The sequence below is a fragment of the Trichechus manatus genome, unplaced genomic scaffold (genome assembly GCF_000243295.1).
Source record: "Trichechus manatus latirostris isolate Lorelei unplaced genomic scaffold, TriManLat1.0 scaffold00208, whole genome shotgun sequence".
Classification (NCBI taxonomy): domain Eukaryota; kingdom Metazoa; phylum Chordata; class Mammalia; order Sirenia; family Trichechidae; genus Trichechus; species Trichechus manatus.
In genome coordinates, this window is record NW_004444144.1 from 1,900,885 (window position 1) to 1,917,730 (window position 16,846).

General features: G+C 50.8%; 1 protein-coding gene across 1 annotated transcript; it reads left to right on the forward strand.

The window, feature by feature from the left end:
* The first annotated feature begins 1,280 nt into the window (after positions 1 to 1,280).
* CAPG (capping actin protein, gelsolin like) lies at positions 1,281 to 16,846 on the forward strand. Its single transcript, XM_004388244.2, has 10 exons — positions 1,281 to 1,503; positions 10,037 to 10,072; positions 10,245 to 10,417; positions 10,516 to 10,670; positions 10,858 to 11,025; positions 12,370 to 12,519; positions 12,901 to 12,993; positions 13,516 to 13,648; positions 15,961 to 16,049; positions 16,637 to 16,846. The coding sequence occupies exons 2-10, from the start codon at positions 10,050 to 10,052 to the stop codon at positions 16,700 to 16,702; spliced, it is 1,050 nt and encodes a 349-aa protein (XP_004388301.1). The 5' UTR covers positions 1,281 to 1,503; positions 10,037 to 10,049; the 3' UTR covers positions 16,703 to 16,846.

A 16,846-nucleotide genomic window follows, 5' to 3' on the forward strand; every position in this document is an offset into this window, starting at 1 on the left:
AATAACGATGATGTCTCAGTTACGTGGTAGGTGTAGGGACTGAACAAGATAATGTATCCGAATAGGGTCTGTACCCTGGAGCAATTGAAAGAGAAAGTTTTATTTAGGCGGTGTCCACCACTGGGGATCCAACAGCAATGTAGGCTCTCTCTATGGAGTTCCAAAAGGCATTTTTACCATCATTTTATATGATTTTTACAAAGGTTAGAAGTGTCATTATTCATACAAGGTAATTACAAGAGACTTTTTATCATACTAAAGAGATACATGCTGGACATCTCCATATCAGGCTAAAGATATACATATCAGACATCCGGGCTCTAATCTTCCTGTGGGGGGTCATAAGCCACAGGTGGACAGACAGAGCAAAACAAAGTCATTGACAAAGGTATGTGGAAAGGAGAAGGCAAAGAGAAAAGGAAAAAAAAACTTATGGGTTCAACATGGCGTTAGTTATGTCAAGCTCTCAGTTGCCCATTTTGAAAAGGAGAAAACACTTTTAAATCACAGAGATGCTCACGGTCACTAGCTGTAAGTAGCGTGATTAAGGCCAATCAAACCCGTTGCTTTTGAGTCGATTCCGACTCACAGTGACCCTATAGGACAGAGTAGAACGGCCCCACAGGTTTTCCAAGGCTATAAATCTTTATGTACTTCGGACATGTTATCAGGAGGGACCAGTCCTTGGAGAAGGCCATCACGCTTGGTAAAGTAGAGGGTCAGTGAAAAAGAGGAAGATCCTCAACCAACAAGATGGACTGATTCAGTGTCTACAACAATGGGTTTAAACAGAGCAATGATTGTGAGGATGGCACAGGACCAGGCAGTGTTTTGTTCTGTTGTACATAGGGGTTGCTATGAGTCAGAACCGACTCGACAGCACCTAACAACAACAACAACAGATCTTTATGGAAGCAGACTGCCATATCTTTCTCCTGTAAATGGCTGGTGGGTTCAAATCACCAACCTTCTGGTTAGCAGCCAAGTGCTTTAACCACTGAGCCACCAGGGCTCCTATGATTGAGGCCAAACCAAAACACCAAACCTGTTCCTGTCAAGTCGATTCCAACTCATAGCAACCCTATAGCAACCCTGTAGGACAGAGCAGAACTACCCCATAGGGTTTCCCAGGAGCAGCTGGTGGATTTGAATGGCTGGCCTCCTGGTTAACAGCTGCCACTCTTAACCCCTGCCCACCAGGGCTCCGGACAGGCCAGGACTTGTAAACTGAATAGGAGGTGAACACTACAATTCTCTCACAGTTTTCAGCAGAGTGTATCCGCCTTTAGCTTCCTCAATTCCATGTCCAACTAAACGTCCCTTTTGGGCCCCAGGTCTGCCAGGGAGAGCCAGTTCTGAGGGGCTGGCTCAGCTGCGCCCCCAGCCTACTCAGGCGAGCAGGCCCCTCCCTCTGACTCACCCAGAGCAGCCTCTACCCACTCATCTCTGGAGGCGGGGGGCAGACCGTTGAGACTGTGGCCGGAGCAGGGCGCTAGCTCGAAGGCAAGTAGCACTTTGCAATCTGATCATTGGGGCATCTGGGCTCCCCCTTTGGGGTCAGAGGGGTGCAGCAGGCCAGGTACCACCTCTTTGGGGGTGACCCGTTCTCCTCTCCTGTCCCCACAAGGAGGCAGCTCTTTGGGGAGCACTTCCGTGTCTAATCCCATCTCCTCACTTCCTGGAAGGAGGGGAGAGAGAGGGCGGGTCCGTGCTAGCAGCAGCAAAGAAATGCTTTATTTTACTCCATTTGGGACAAAGCCTAAGTAATCCTGCTGGGGGAGGCTGGAGGGGAAAGAAGAATGTGAGTCTCCTAAAAGATAAGTTTTAGAGCCTTGTTACCAGATAATGTCGTTGATTGCACGTTGTTTGAGTTCCAAGGCTGCTTGAGACTCCTTGGCTGAGTTGCCTGCTCTTTTGTTTCACGGTTAATTTGCAAAACTCTCCCTCTTTTTTTTCTGTGGTAATGGGGCCACCTTTCTCCCTGGCGAGGCTCAAGCGTGGAGAGCAGTGACCCCCATTCATCCTTGTCCCCTGGGTTGGAGCCCAGAGCCAGGAACCTAAGAGCCCCCTAGGGTCCGCACGGGTGGAGGAGAGAGGACGTGTGGTTTAACTCTCCATTCTCCGGTGGCTAAATGATGAGCTGGGGGAGGGGCCGGGGCACTGTTTCTCTAGGTGGTGGGCACATTTGCTGCAGTCATTAGTAAATTGTCATTGTTGGAGTGAATGGCAAATTTCGGGGAAGATAAAAAGGTCTGTGTTTACTGAGCATCTATTGGAGTCCTGGTGGCGCTGTGGATAAGAGCTCAGCTGCCAACCTTGGCAGTTCAAATCCACCGGCTGCTCCTTGGAAACCCTATGGGGCGGTTCCACTCTGTCCTACAGGGTCGCAGTGAGTAGGAATCAACTCCACGGCAACTGGTTGGTTTTTATTGTTTTAGTTGCCGTGGAGTCGTTTTCAACTCCTAGTGACCCCATGTGTGACAGAATAGAACTGCTCCATAGGGTTTTCTTGGCTGTGATCTTTCTGGAAGCAGATTGCCAGGTCTTTCTCCCACGGAGCTGCTGGGTGGATTTGAACCCCCAAACTTCCTGTTAGTAGCCAAGTGCTTAACCATCTGTGCCACCAGGGCTTAATTATAGGATCTCATGTAATCCTTACAGTTATCTTTATGCCCATTTTACAGATGGGGCACAGGGAGTCTCCAGAAGGTTAGATCGCTTGCCTGAGGAAACACAGCTAATAAGTGGCCAAACTGTCCAACTTTTTCCACTCTACCAGGTTGTCTGCCCAGCCTCTGGTTCTCGTGGAGACCAAACCCTGCTGGGATTTCAACCCAGATCACCCTTTTGTTAAGGCAGGCAGTGTGGCTGTGGAGACGCTTAGGTGCCATGGTCAGTCTGTGTTCTTTGGGGAAGGACATTTACCTTCCCATCGTGCTCTGGCTCAGAAATGTTAGCACATGGGTTGATTTAGTTTCAATAAGAAACTTTCATACAGTGCTTAGTTTTCTTCAAACTTTTCTTGTACTGTCAAATAATGAGGTTTGTTTGGAGGTTGGCTAATTGGTAAGGCTGGCTTTGGGTTTTGCTTCATTGTCCCCACCACCACTGACCCCTGGATGGGGCCTTGACCTTGATCCTAACACCGGGGCCAGGCCAGGCCTGTGTCCAGGACTTGAGGCCAGGGTCCTGGGCAGAGGAGCCGTGCATGTATGGCTGCATGGCTGGGTGCCTCACTTGCTCCTGGTGCCTCCTCTCCCTGTATCAGACTAGCTAGGGTCCTGTGACTGTGATGGTAGGACGGGTGGTTGTCCCTGGGTTGAGCCAGAACCATGCTTATTTTTATCACTGTCCCCCAGCATGCCTGGCGCCGAGTCTGTGACAGTAGGCATCGGTGACTGAGAGGCAGTGCAGAGGGTAGTCTTGAGCAGCATCTGGTCTATGCAGGAGACAGCCAAGGGTGTTTCCGGGGCCTCTGTCATTCCCTCAGTACCAAGCTTAAAAAAAAAAAAAAAAATCAAATGGAGGCATTCAGAGCAAGGAGAAGGACACATTAGGGAAAGGAGGAAAAATTGGTGTGGAGTCAGTGACCCCACCCAGCAGGAAATGTGACTAACACCCTCTCTGCCGGGGCTGTGCAGATGTGCTTTGCCCATGAGGCTGGTGAGTGGGGAATGTGGCCAGGCTGGCTTTCCTCCCCGGTCCAGACTCAGCTCAGAGACACAACCTCTGCCTTGACTGCCGCCCGCATCCGGCTGAGGGGCCAGGGTGGGGGTGGACCATCTGACTCTCTGTGTCCCTCCGAGGAGACTGCTGCGCTGAGCTGTCCTCCCCTTCCCAGCCTGGCAGTGCCCACTGCCCGGCCCTCAGTGCCTGCCCTCCCCCATCAGCACCTGCCCTGCCCTCCAACAACTGTCCACCGCTCTCTCTTGGGGGACATTGCCTCTGCACAGGCTGGGGACAGAGCCCAGGGGTTAGGCAGATGGGTGGGGCAGCCCAGAAGTTAGAGGCAAGTGAGAAGCTGGGGTGAGGCCAGGCTGGGAGGCAGAGCGCTTGAAAAGCAGAAGTAGGAGGAAGAAGAGCCGTTGAAAGGAGAAAGTGTGAGGGCGGCTGAGGGAGTAGTGGCCCCTGGTGGGGGTGGGGAGGCTGTCTGGGACTCTTTTGGGTGGCAGGCAAGGGCTGGCTGCCAGGGTCTGGAAACAGAGACCCACATTTCTGGAAACCACTTTGTGCCAGGAACGGTATCTCCCAGCCACCGTCCTGGCAGTCAAGGCCTTTACCAGGCTCCAGGTTCTCATTTGGTACTTGTTGGGCTGGGGAGGTTTGGGGTGGGAGTGGGGCAGGCCTAGCCATTTGAACTCAGACACACTGGCATAGCCGATTACTTTGCTAATTCAGAAGACTCCAGCTGAGGCTCTGGCCGGCTGTCTGCTGTCGGGATAGGGTGGAGAGGGAGGTGAAGGTGGAGTGTGGTGAAGGGTAGCAGTCCCACTTGGTGTCAGGGGAAAGAGTACAGCTGAGGAGTCTGCAAACCCGGCATCTGGAAGGGCTCCAGAGAATGCCCACGTCCCAGCTTGGGAGGCTCTGGGGTACTTTCTAGTGTAGCTTCTCGTGTTGACACCTACTCCCAACCCTTCTCGGGGAGAGGGGTAGGCACTTTCATTTCACACCTAGAGGCAAACAGGGACTGGGAGGTGAAGGGACCTGTTGGGGGTCCATGGAATCAGGGTTTGAGAAGGGCAGAGATAGCACTGGTACCCAGGCTCACCAGGACTTCTGTATTCCTAACCCCTGTCAAGCATTGCCTTAGAGGTGTGCACAACAATGACACCCCCGCCTTCCCCAGGCCCCCCAGTGTGTCCTTGTTCCTGGATGAGGGGGGAGGTGGCTCTGGGACAGCCAGCAGAGCATGCATTTCTCTCCCCCAGCCTCCCAGTCCCATGACAGGCTGACTGGATCCCTACCCCCTGCTTTCTGCCTTGGGGGCTGCCCCTGCCTGTCCCAGCCTGTCCCAGCCTGCTGAAAGCCTGTGCTATCCCTCAGGTCCCACTTGCTGGAATAATTGCCCAACAAGCCCTGTTAATCAAACACATTCTTTGAGCACCTGCAGGGGTTCACAGCATGGGGTTCCAGCTAGATCCAGAGAGACAAAATATAGACCTGGGCAAAAGGCCCCGATAGTCTAGTAGGGGAGAAAGCAGGCCCATAACTGCACCATGGCAGAGCAGGAGAAAGGAAAAGCTTTCACAGAGGTGTAGCGGAGGCTGCCGTGTGAGTGAGTGGTGAGTTCCCCATCACCAGAAGTGTTCAAGGAGAGATGGCGAGGGATTGCTATAGAAGGGATTTGTGTGTGTGGGTATGTGTTGGGAGGTAGATGCAGAGTAGGATTAGAAAAGCACTAAACCTGTTGCCGTCTAGTCAATTCCTACTCACGACGACCCCGTGTGTTACAGAGTAGGACTGTGCTCCGTGGGGTTTTCTTGGCCGTAATCTTTACAGAAGCAGATTGCCAGGCCTTTCTTCCATGGCACTGCTGGGTGAATTCGAACTGCTAACCTTTGGTTAGTAGCCAAAAGCAAACCATTTGTGCCACCCAGGGACCCGATAAGCTCTAAAGCTCCTTCTGATGCTGCCTGTGGCATCCCCCTCCTATGGGAAGTTTGTCTGAGGTCCCACTGGGTGAAATGGCCTCTACTACACCACCCCTCTAGCTAGACCATGAGGGCACAGACTCTTCTTCTTCATCTCAGTTTCTCCCCACCGCTCTCTTCCTGCACAATGACTGACCTTGTGGGAAACGTAAGACTCTCGTGGGCTGCGTGAGGAGTGCAGACATACCAGGTGTATCCCCTGCTGGAGGAGCTTACAGTCCAGCTCAGACAGGAAGCAGTCGGGTCATGCTACCAGACAGCCTGTGAGCAGGGCTGAGGTGTGTGCCCCCAGGTGAGAGGGCTGGGGAACCTCCCAGAGAAGGCGAGGCTCGGGAAGTCTCCTTGAACAGCTGGCTTACCGTGGGTCTGGAGCTATGGCGGGGCTTGGATGAACATGAAGTGGAGGTGGGCACTGAGGAAGCTTGAAGAGCTGTAGCTGGGGACGGATTATCCAATAAGCAAGGTACTCACGGGCTTACTTGTGTTTATTTACTAATCTGTAGTGAAACTGCACACTACAGATTAGTAAGTAAACACAAATAAGCCCCTGCATACCTTGCTTACTGGTCTGCCCCTGGCTGTGGCCTTAGGGAGCCCCAGTGGCGCAGCGATTAAAGCCCTTGACTGCTAACCAAAAGGTTGGCAGTTTGAACCCACCAGCCACTCCTTGGGAGAAAGATGAGGCAGGCTGCTTCCGTAAAGATTTATAGCCTTGGAAACACTGTGGGGCAGTTCTACTCTGTCCTGCAGGGTCTCTATGAGTCAGAATCAGCTTGACGGCAGTGTATGTTTTTGGAATGGGGAGAAAAGAATGAAAGGCAAGACGTCAGGATGGACCTTTACCCGGGAGAGCCTGGAACACAAGGCTGAGGACCAGGGGCCAGATGGGGCAGCAGGGAGTCAGCCCTGGACAGTGTTCCATCTGGAGCTTCTCAAACACGGGTATCCAGGCTCCAGCCTGGAGAGTATGGCTTGGGATGTGGCCTGGGCATTGAGATTTTTAAAAGCCTTCCAGATGATTCTAATGTACGGGCAAGCACGAGACTATCTGCTGGTAACATCATAATTATCTGGAACAGATGTTCCAAACACAGATGGCCAGGCCCCACCCCCGACCTGAGGAGGCAGAACCTCAGGGCTAGGACGTGGGCCCCGACATTTTTGACGAGGTCCTTGGGCAGCCAGAGTGGAGCCCTGGTGGCACAGTGATTAAAGCGCTCGACTGCTAACCCAAAGGTTGGCAGTTTGAACCCACCAGCCACTCGCCGGGAGAAAGATGTGGCAGGCTGCTTCCATAAATATTTATAGCCTTGGAAACCCTATGGAGCAGTTCTACTCTGTCCTACCGGGTAGTGAGGAAGAAGCAGACAGCCAACCCTGTCATCGGACTTGGCAGTGGTGCTTGGCCTGCAGCCCCAGCGGGTGGAATACCTGGTTTTGAGTTATGGCCTGAGCTCTCATTTCAGTTATACAGGATGAAAACTGTTAAGGCTGACAAACTCGTTCTCCTGGTCACTCTGTCTCTCACTTGTCTTGAGCTTGGACTGGCCACCTCACCACTTCACACCTGAGTCACACAGGCTGGGCTGCTGGTTGCAGGGGATCTGGGCACAGCACGTGACCGCTGTGGGATGGAGGAACATTAAAGCTTCCCTCCTCCAACCCTCCCCCTCACTACCCTCCCTCACCCCCAAGTGTAGTGCCAAAAAATGCCTTCCACCGTTTAGTAGGTTGGGAGTGGAAAAGGAAAGTCATAATTTACATGGTATTTTGCCGTCACCTCCCTCTTTGTTTCTTGTTATTGGGTGTCGACAAGTCCATTTTCAACTCATAGTGAGTTCATGTGACAGAGTAAAACTGCGCCATAGGGTTTTCTGGGCTGTAATCTTTATGGGAGCAGATCGCCAGGTCTTTCTCCCGCAGAGTGGCTGGGTGGGTTCAAACGGCCAACCTTTCGGTTAGTAACTGAGCGCTTAATTATTGCACTACCGAGGCTCCTTTTTTGTTTCCTACTCAGACTCAACACTCTGTTCCCGCACCCATTCCCCGCAAACTGCTGGGTCTTTTCTCCTGCTTCCCCAGCTCCTAAGAATGCCCTCATGGTGCCAGTTTGCCTCATTACCTTCGAATTCTCCAATCCCGGCCTCCTGCACCTTACACAGACTGTTCAGATGCACAGCATGAGCTCTATCGCAGCACTTGCTGATATGTGGTCTCTGCATTTTAAGCCAAAAAAACAAACCCACTAGTGAAGGGAACATATTAAAAGTGAGTGAAGCTGTAGTTACTGCATTTTCTGAATTTTTAAAAGAGATAACATTTGCTTAAAAATGCTTGCCTTCAGGTTTTGTTTTTTTTTTCTGAATAACTTTTGCATAAAAAAGGTTGCTCCCACAGTGGAGCTGATGCCTGGGTATGGGTGAAATTCCGCAGGGAGGGAGTTTACAATTAGAGGAGCCATTAAGTATAATGCTAGCTGTAAGGTGTTTTTGTAGATGCCTTTTATGAAGTTAAGGAAGGAAATTCCCTTTCAATTGCTAGTTTGCTCAGAGTTTTTATCAAGAAGGGTTGTAGAATTTATTAAATGCTTTTTCTGCAGCTATTGATTATATATATATAGAGAGAGAGAGAGAGCGCCCTGGTGGCGCAGTACTTAAGCGCTCGGCTGCTAACTGAAAGGTCACTGGTTTGAAGCCACCCAGCAGCTCCTAGGGAGAAAGACCTGGTGATCTGCTCTTGTAAAGATTACAGCCTAGAAAACCCTATGGGGCAGTTCTACTCTACATGGGGTTGCTCTGAGTTGAAATCGACTTGCTGGCACCCAACAACATGTATATATATATATATATATATACACCAACCAAAGGAGCCCTGGTGGCACAGTGTTTAAACATTTGGCTGCTAACCAAAAGGCTGACAGTTCAAATCCACCAGCTGCTCCTTGGAAAACCTATGAGGCAGTTCTCTGTCCTATAGGTTTGCTATGAGTTGGAATGGACTCAACAGCAACAGGTTTATACCAACCAAAAAACCAAACCTACTGCCGTGGAGTCGATTTTGACTCATAGCGACCCCATAGAGTTTCCAAGGCTGTAAATCTGTATGGAAGCAGACTGCCACATCTTTCTTCTGTGAAGCCCCTGGTGGTTTCGAACCACCAGCCTTTCAGTTAGCAGTCGATCACTTTAACCACTGGACCACCGGGGCTCCATATACATGCATACGTACATACATACATATATATAAATATATATATATATATATTTTTTTTTTTTGGTCTGTTAATGAGGTGGAGTATATTGATTGCTTTTCAGGTTTAAACCAACCTTGCATAAACCCCATTTGGCCATCATGTTTTATCCTTTTTATATTTGTTGGTTTCCATTTGCTAAACTTTTATTAATATTTTTTGTGTCTATGTTGATGAGGGATATTGGTCTATCATTTTCTTTTCTTATATTTATCTGGTTTTGGTATCAACATAGTGCTGACAGTGTAGGATGAATTGGGAAGTGTTTCCTCCTCTTCTACTTTCTGGAAGAGTGTATGTAGAATTGGTGGTATGTCTCCCTTAAATTTTTGGTAGAATTTACCAGTGAAGCAATCTGGGCTTGGATTTTTTTTTTTTTTTTTGCTAGGAAGGAATTTAACTACAAATTCTATTTCTTTAATAGATACAGAACTATTCAGGTAATCTGTTTCTTCTTGAGTGAGTGTTCATAGTTTGTATCTTTCAAACAATTTGTCCATTTCATCCAAGTTGTCAAATATATTGGCATAAAATTTTTTGTAATATTCTGTTTTCTTAAATATCTGTAGTATCTGTAGTGATATCCCTGTATTGGAAATTGTGTCTTCTCAAGCTTCATTGATTTTGTCTTTTCTTCTGTTTCTATTTATTAACTTCTGCTCTTATTTTTATTATTTCTTTTCTTCTGATTACTTTGGATTTAATTTTCTTTTCCTTTGCTAGTTTTTTTTTTTAATGGCAGAAGTTTAAATAGATGATTTTAGACTTTTCTAATATAACCGGTTATTGCTTAGAGAGCTGTATTCTAGCCTTGGACAATACCCAGAGTTAGGGATTTAGAAGCAGAAGAGGAGCACAGCTGAGAGGTCACAGCAGGGGGAAGACAACATCCCAGGGGTCAGAGGCCTGGATTCAACTAGCCACTTACTAGCTGTGTGACCTTGGATTTAGACTCTCTGAGCCTTGGTTTCTTTACCTGCATCATGGAGCCAGGGACAATCCCGTCTCAGCTTCTGGAGATGAAATAGTTGATGAATATGAAAGCACTTAGCCACCTGGAAGGGCCTTCTCAGACCAATGCAAGGGGTGGTTGTCATGACATTTGTAAAAATAATGGCTTCTTCTGTCTTTCCAGATCCAGAAACAACATGTACACACCCATCCCCCAGAGGTAAGCTGTGTGCCCATCCTCTGTCACCTGTTCCCCTTCCTCACTTCAAGGGCTGCCTCTCCTCACCACTCTCTTCATGCCCAGGCCCCAGGCCCCAGGCCTGCCCAGGTCTCTGGGCTTAGACCCACTTGTCTTGGGCCCTAGCCACTACCAACGCTCTCCCCTCCGGCAGTGGCTCCCCATTCCCAGCCTCTGTGCAGAATCCTGGCCTGCATGTTTGGCGGGTGGAGAAGCTGAAGCCGGTAGCCGTGGCACCTGAGAACCGGGGTGTCTTCTTCTCGGGAGACTCCTACCTAGTGCTACACAATGGCCCAGAAGAGCTCTCTCACCTGCACCTGTGGATAGGTAAGGGAGCTAGGGTAAGAGGGCAGGGCCTGGCCCGGGCAGGGCTGGGGCTGCATGGGTCTCACAGGCCTTTCCCTGCCACCTGCCCACCGTCCCAGGCCAGCAATCATCCCGGGATGAGCAGGGGGCCTGTGCAGTGCTGGCCGTGCACCTCAACACCTTGCTCGGGGAGCGGCCTGTGCAGCACCGCGAGGTGCAGGGCAATGAGTCTGACCTCTTCATGAGCTACTTCCCGCGTGGCCTCAAGTACCAGGTCAGAGTCCACTCCCGGCACCCCCACCCTGTGGCTCCCCTCAGAGTCAGCTCCTCTTCCGGCTTCGTTCTCACCTTGCAGGAGGCCTGGGCATCCTCAGGGCTGGGTCCCCCACCTCTCCACCTGGATAGGGTATGAGGGGGCAGGTCTCCCATCTACCCACTCAGGCTGGCTGTCTGGGCTGCAGGAAGGCGGCGTGGAGTCAGCATTCCACAAGACCTCCCCAGGGGCCACCCCAGCTGCCATCAAGAAACTCTACCACGTGAAGGGGAAGAAGAACATCCGAGCCACGGAGCGAGCGCTGAGCTGGGACAGCTTCAACACTGGGGACTGCTTCATCCTGGACCTGGGTCAGGTGGGTGGGCAGGGCTGGACTGAGCACTCTGTATTGGCACCATCCTTTAAAAGGAAGGGGGACCAGGAAGCAGGAGAGAGGGAGGGAAGCTGAGAAGCTGTAAGCCCGTTCCATGTTGGACCACTTCAGCCACTAGAAAACATCCCTTTAATTGTAAGGACAGAAATCGGCCTCCCTGTCACCTCTTGCCATTGCCTCCAACACTGGAACTTACTCCCTCTTTCTCCTGGAAGACTTTGTAGCTCAGAAGTCAGCTGCCTGCCAGACCATTCATTACTCACTCATCTATTCATTTGGTGGACCTATGGTGCCCTCTCTGAGCTAGCAGTGGGACCACAATGCTGGATAGAAAAGTACCTGTCCCCAAGAAGCTTCCCCTAGGGTGGCAGTCAAGATGCATCTGTCACCTGACATAACCCATGGCAGGATGTGATGAGGGCTTTATGGGAGGCAGTAGCCATGTGCTGAAGGAGCTTGGAAATAGGGATCCTCAAGCTTGAGCTGAAGCCAATTGTCCCAGGAATGTGCCCTTTGACAGACCTTCATGGAGGGGGAATGTCATTCTAGGCAAAGGGAAGAGGTGAGCTGAGGCAGAGGTGGGGAAGGGCAAGAACGAGGATGGAGAACCAGTGAAGGTTCCAGTTTGACTGGGACCTGGGGTGGGAACAGGAGCCGTGGGAAAGGCAATTGTGAAGGGAGGTGAGACCCAGGTCACGAGAAGGTTGACTGTCGGGGAGTGTGGACTGCATCTTGTAGTACTGAAGATTCTGGGCAAGAAGATCAACCCAGGAGCTGTTTGTAAGGTAGATTAGAAGCTTTGAGGCTGAGGCAGTGAGCGAATCTTGCAATAAACACCTCAGGAGACTTGAGGTGTTTTGTCTGACAGTGGGTATGGGAAAGGGTATGAGACAGGGGCCCAAGGATGGCCTTCACCCATTCATTCTTTCAGTAAATATTTACTTTGTGCCTATATAGGAGCTGGGCTCTGCCTTAGCACTCAGCATACAGTAGTGAACAAAACAAAATAAAAGAAAAACTTCATGCCCTAGTGAAGCTTACTTTCCAGTCAGAGGAGAGAGAGTATAAATAGGATGAAGAAGGAAACTCTATGGCAGTAAGTGATGTGGAGAAAAGTAAAGGCCGTTGGAAGAGAGTGTGGTTACGGCTGTTCTCGGAGATGCCTCTGTGTCTGCTTCTGCCTTCTTAATGGTCCTGCCTCAGTGGACAGCCCTTCTGAGAGGAGAGAGAGAAGTAAAGACCCTTCCTCCAAGCTGCCTCCCCCCATACTGCATGGGAAGCAGGGCACAGGCAGCTGCTCTGACTGCCCTCCCCACTTCCCTTCAGACCATCTTTGCCTGGTGTGGTGGCAAGTCCAACATCCTGGAGCGCAACAAGGCACGGGACTTGGCCCTGGCCATTCGGGACAGTGAGCGGCAGGGCAAGGCCCAGGTGGAGATTGTCACTGATGGGGAGGAGCCTGCCGAGATGATCCAGGTAGAGGGGACGTTGGGGTGGGTGGCCGGGAGCCTCTGCTTAGAAGTGGCCAGGAGAGGTGGTGATCATCTGGGGGGCATGTGGGTGGCCGGTGGAGGGTGGCAGGAAGGGTCTGGAGTACTAATGAGGTCTGTGGCTGGCTCACAGGGTGCCTATGTGTGATTGAGAATAAGGTGCCTGCTCTGGGTGGATGCAACCTTGAGGACAAGTGGCCTGGCTGGTGCAGTGGGCTGGATCCAGACTCACTCACCCCTGCTGAGTGTCCTGGTACAGGGCACAGTTTGTCCCACCAGAGTGGTGGCCCTGGGCATGATGGGTTGAGAAGGTCTGGGGCAGGTGCCCAGGAGTCCCTGTAAAGCTGGCCTGCCCTGGCCCCTGCAGGTCCTGGGCCCCAAGCCACCTCTGAAGGAGGGCAACCCCGAGGAAGACCTTACGGCTGACCAGACAAACGCCCAGGCCGCGGCTCTGTATAAGGTGGGAGCCTGCGCAGAGCAGCAAGGGGTGCATGTGGGGCTAAAGTGAGGGGAAGAAAGCAGTGGGAAGGTCGGGTGGGAACCAAGGAGGTTGATCCAGAGCTGGAAGTGAGAAGGATACGGGAAGAGAGTGGATGTGAGGACCTCCTCAGTAGAGAAACGTCACTTCACTTCTGGCCCATTTGTGGAGAAGTGAGGTTTGAAGCCAATGATGAGCTTTACCTTTTTTTTTTTTTCCCATTGTTTGTATTTATTTGTAATTTGAAATCCTTCTAATTCCAAAATGGATTTTCGCCAGTGTGCTGCAGTGATTTAGGCTGATGGGAGGGGTGGGGGCAGCCTCAGTGCTTCCTTCCTGTCCCCTGTCTGCTCCTCAGGGCTTGGGGTGGTGGGTAGGGGTGGAGGAGGCTCCAGAGGACTGGCAGAGTGGGAAGGAGCTGGGGAGGGACTAGGTAGTCTGCTCCTTGGGCTGAGGTATGTTGGGGGAGGAGGATGGGACCTGGCACCGCCCTTTCTCCCCCAGGTCTCTGATGCCACTGGACAGATGAACCTGACCAAGGTGGCCGACTCTAGCCCTTTTCCACTCGAGCTGCTCGTATCTGATGACTGCTTCGTGCTGGACAACGGGCTCTGTGGCAAGATCTACATCTGGAAGGGTATGTGTGGCCTCTCCACTCCAGCCCGAGACCCTTTCAGCTGATGTGACTCAGCAGGCTTCCCTTGGGGGTCTCTGCCTACCTGGGAGCTTTCCAGAGTCAGCCTCAGGGAGCCCGGGTGCTTCTGACTGAGGGCTTGCCCTTTGCTGTTCCCATTCCCTTAAGTCCTAGGTGGTGGTTCTGAAACTTTAGGATGGATCAGAATCGAAGGCCTGAGGGCTTGTTTAAACCCCCACCCCCAGAGATCCTGATTCACTAGGTCTGGGGTAGGGCCTGAGAATTTGCATTTCTAACAAGGTCCCAAGTGATGCTGATGTTGCTGGTCCAGGGGCCACACTTTGGAACCACTGTTCTAGAGAATTCCTAGGTCACTGGGGCTGCTGGAAACCCTGATCCTGGGATTCTGCCTTGAGGTGTGCTGGAGAGACATTTTAGCTAAATTAGACGTTACTTTATGCAGTGGATGGGAACCTGTAGAACTTGTTTTTTCAAGAGATACTATCAGCTGGAAATAGAAACACTGTTGTGCAGAAGCCTGTTCTGATTGTCTGACTGTTCCAAAACGTTGAAATGAAGCTCTGGGTCTCTGAGTGATACGTGGAGCCTCCCGTTACTTTCCTGTGGTTGTCTTTTCTTGAGCATGTCTGACGTCCCTGCACAGATGATAAATTCTTGAAAGCAAGAACCACACTGTCTCTGGACTGTTGACAAAATAGCATTTGTTCAATAGATATTTGTGGGGTCAACTGAGGCCGAGAGAAATTCTTAGCCTGGTCAGGAAGATGGAGAAGGACTTTGGTGTTTTAACGTTAGCTGCTGCCAGGCATTAGCGGTGTTGTTGTTGGGTGCTGTTGAGTAGATCTCAACTCAGCAAACCCACGTGACAGAGTAGAAAGGCCCCACAGGGGTTTCTAGGCTGTAATCTTTTATTTTTATTTTTATTGTTGTACTTTAAGTGAAAGTGTACAATTCAAGTTAGTCTCTCACACAAAAATTTATACTTACATTGTTTTGTGACCCTAGTTGGTCTCCCTACTGTAACAACACACTCCTCCTTTCCACCTGGATTTCCCATGCCCATTCAACCAGCTCCTGACCCTCTCTGCCTTCTTATCTCGCCTCTGGACAGGAGCTGCCCATTTGGTCTCATGTATCTACTTGATCTAGGCTGTAATCTTTATGGAAGCAGATTGCTGGGCCTTTCTCCCTTGGAGCAGCTGGGTGGGTTCAAACCACCAACCTTTCAGTTAGCAGCTGAGTGCTTAACCGTCGCACTGCCAGAGCTCCTTAGTTAGCACTTTTAGCCCGTAATAACAGCAGAAATGTAGGCAAAAGGGAAGAACCTGGAGCAGCCAGCAGCATTGCTGGGATTCTAAGACTGAAAGAGTGGGAAGAGAGGGAATTGTGCTAGTGGGGCTGTCTTCTCCCAGGACACGGTACATTTCCCATGGAACCAATGCCAAACATGCAGGGGTTCCCAGACCCGCTGCCGGAAGCTTGCTTAACCCCAAGCAAAGACAAACCATTAAGGAAAGAGAGACAAGAGGAGAAACAGGAGACTTGGGAGGCCAGGAAGAGAAGTCTGTCATGGGCAGGGGTGCAGCTAGTCAATTCAAAGAGGAAGGATACAGCATATTAATTTCAGAGACATTGTAGTTATCAGATTTTCTTATTGCCTGGCTGGGGAGCTAACCAAATCGACAACTTTGTTTTCATGGAAAAATGCCTTAAACTAGAGCACACTTTGTATTAAAGGGACGGCCTGTAGAAATGAATGGGTTACTGTGTGGAAGTGGTTTGGATAAGCTTTTTGTTAACATAATTATTAGGCCTATGTAGACTTTCTGGCATTGTGGAATAAGTTCATCTCCATCAGAAATTGCATCCCCTTGTCCTAGTTCACTTTACGAAAAAGGCTTGGTAAGAGGACAGCTGACAGACTCAAGAAGCAAGGAGTCTTACTGGGGGGACCCTGGCCTTAGAGTTGGACGCCAGGTTGCATACCCATGCCTCTCCCTGGAGCGCCGGTTGAAGCCGCAGGTTTTGATGATTAGACGGCAAGAAACGCAAGAAGATAAACTTTCATCTAGCTTGGAGCCGCCAAGGTGGGAGAAGTCAGGGGCTGACTTCACACCTCCAAAGAACTCCTCAGCATTCTTAGGACCTCCCGGTCCATTTAACTTTAAAAAAATTGGTCCAACTTTTAAAAGTTGCTAGCTATCCCCTGGACTCCCTTAAATTTCCCTAAGAAAATGGGATAGGAGCTAGAGAGAATTTCTGCCCTTTTAAAATAGCTCCTTCCTGTGATCCAGGGCAAAAAGCTAACGAGAAGGAGCGGCAGGTGGCCCTCCAAGTGGCCGAGGGCTTCATCTCCCGCATGCAGTATGCCCCAAACACTCAGGTGAGGAGACACCCCATGCCCCCAACCCTCCTCCTGGGCTCCTTCTGTGGCCTCCTACCCCCAGGCTGGACAAGAAGGGCAGGACAGCCTTGGAATACTCCAGCCTCCCCACCAGACCCATCCAGTGGGAAAGCCCTTCTCAAACCTTCAAAATTTAAGATGAATGTTATTTTCTAAAAGAATGTTGGGCAGCACCCCCTGGGAGCCCCAAGAGCTGGGTATGTCTTTGGACAGCTTGTGTTCCTTCTGTGGGCCATCATCCCTGGCTGGTTCTGTCCCTTCAGCCCCAGCACAGTGGCTTGACAAACTATTCCCAGAGGTGCTGATAAGACTCATCTATAATTGGTGGCATCTATAAGACTGTGCACCCAAGTCTTTGAGGCAGCCTGTCATTTTAGCCCGTGTCCCTGTAATTTGGTTTCTTGTTTCTTGGCTTATTTGGAGGAGTAGCCCTGGTCTGGACTGCATGTGGGCTCAGGCCCAGTGCCCCACAAACCTCCTGTATGTCTCCAACCTACTCTATCCTCCCTGGTGGAGGCAGAGGTGGCAACCCTGGAAGCTGGACCTCTCCCTCACTGTCCCCGCAGGTGGAGATTCTGCCCCAGGGCCGCGAGAGTCCCATCTTCAAGCAATTCTTCAAGAACTGGAAATGAGAGCCCTCGTCTCCCTGCACCCCACTCTGCTGCCTGGACACCACCTGCCTGCTTTGTTCCCTCTGGCGAATGGTCAATGCGGACGTGAACCCTGTGGATGTTCAATAAAGGAAGCAAATGCTTTCCTTGGCTCTCTGCCTGCAC

What these genes read in the sequence shown, in the direction of transcription:
- CAPG (XM_004388244.2), top strand. Translation starts at nt 10,050, where the DNA reads ATGTACACACCCATCCCCCAGAG. An exon ending in TACACACCCATCCCCCAGAG is followed by an intron (nt 10,073 to 10,244) that starts GTAAGCTGTGTG and finishes CCCCTCCGGCAG; the next exon opens with TGGCTCCCCATTCCCAGCCT. An exon ending in AGTATGCCCCAAACACTCAG is followed by an intron (nt 16,050 to 16,636) that starts GTGAGGAGACAC and finishes CTGTCCCCGCAG; the next exon opens with GTGGAGATTCTGCCCCAGGG.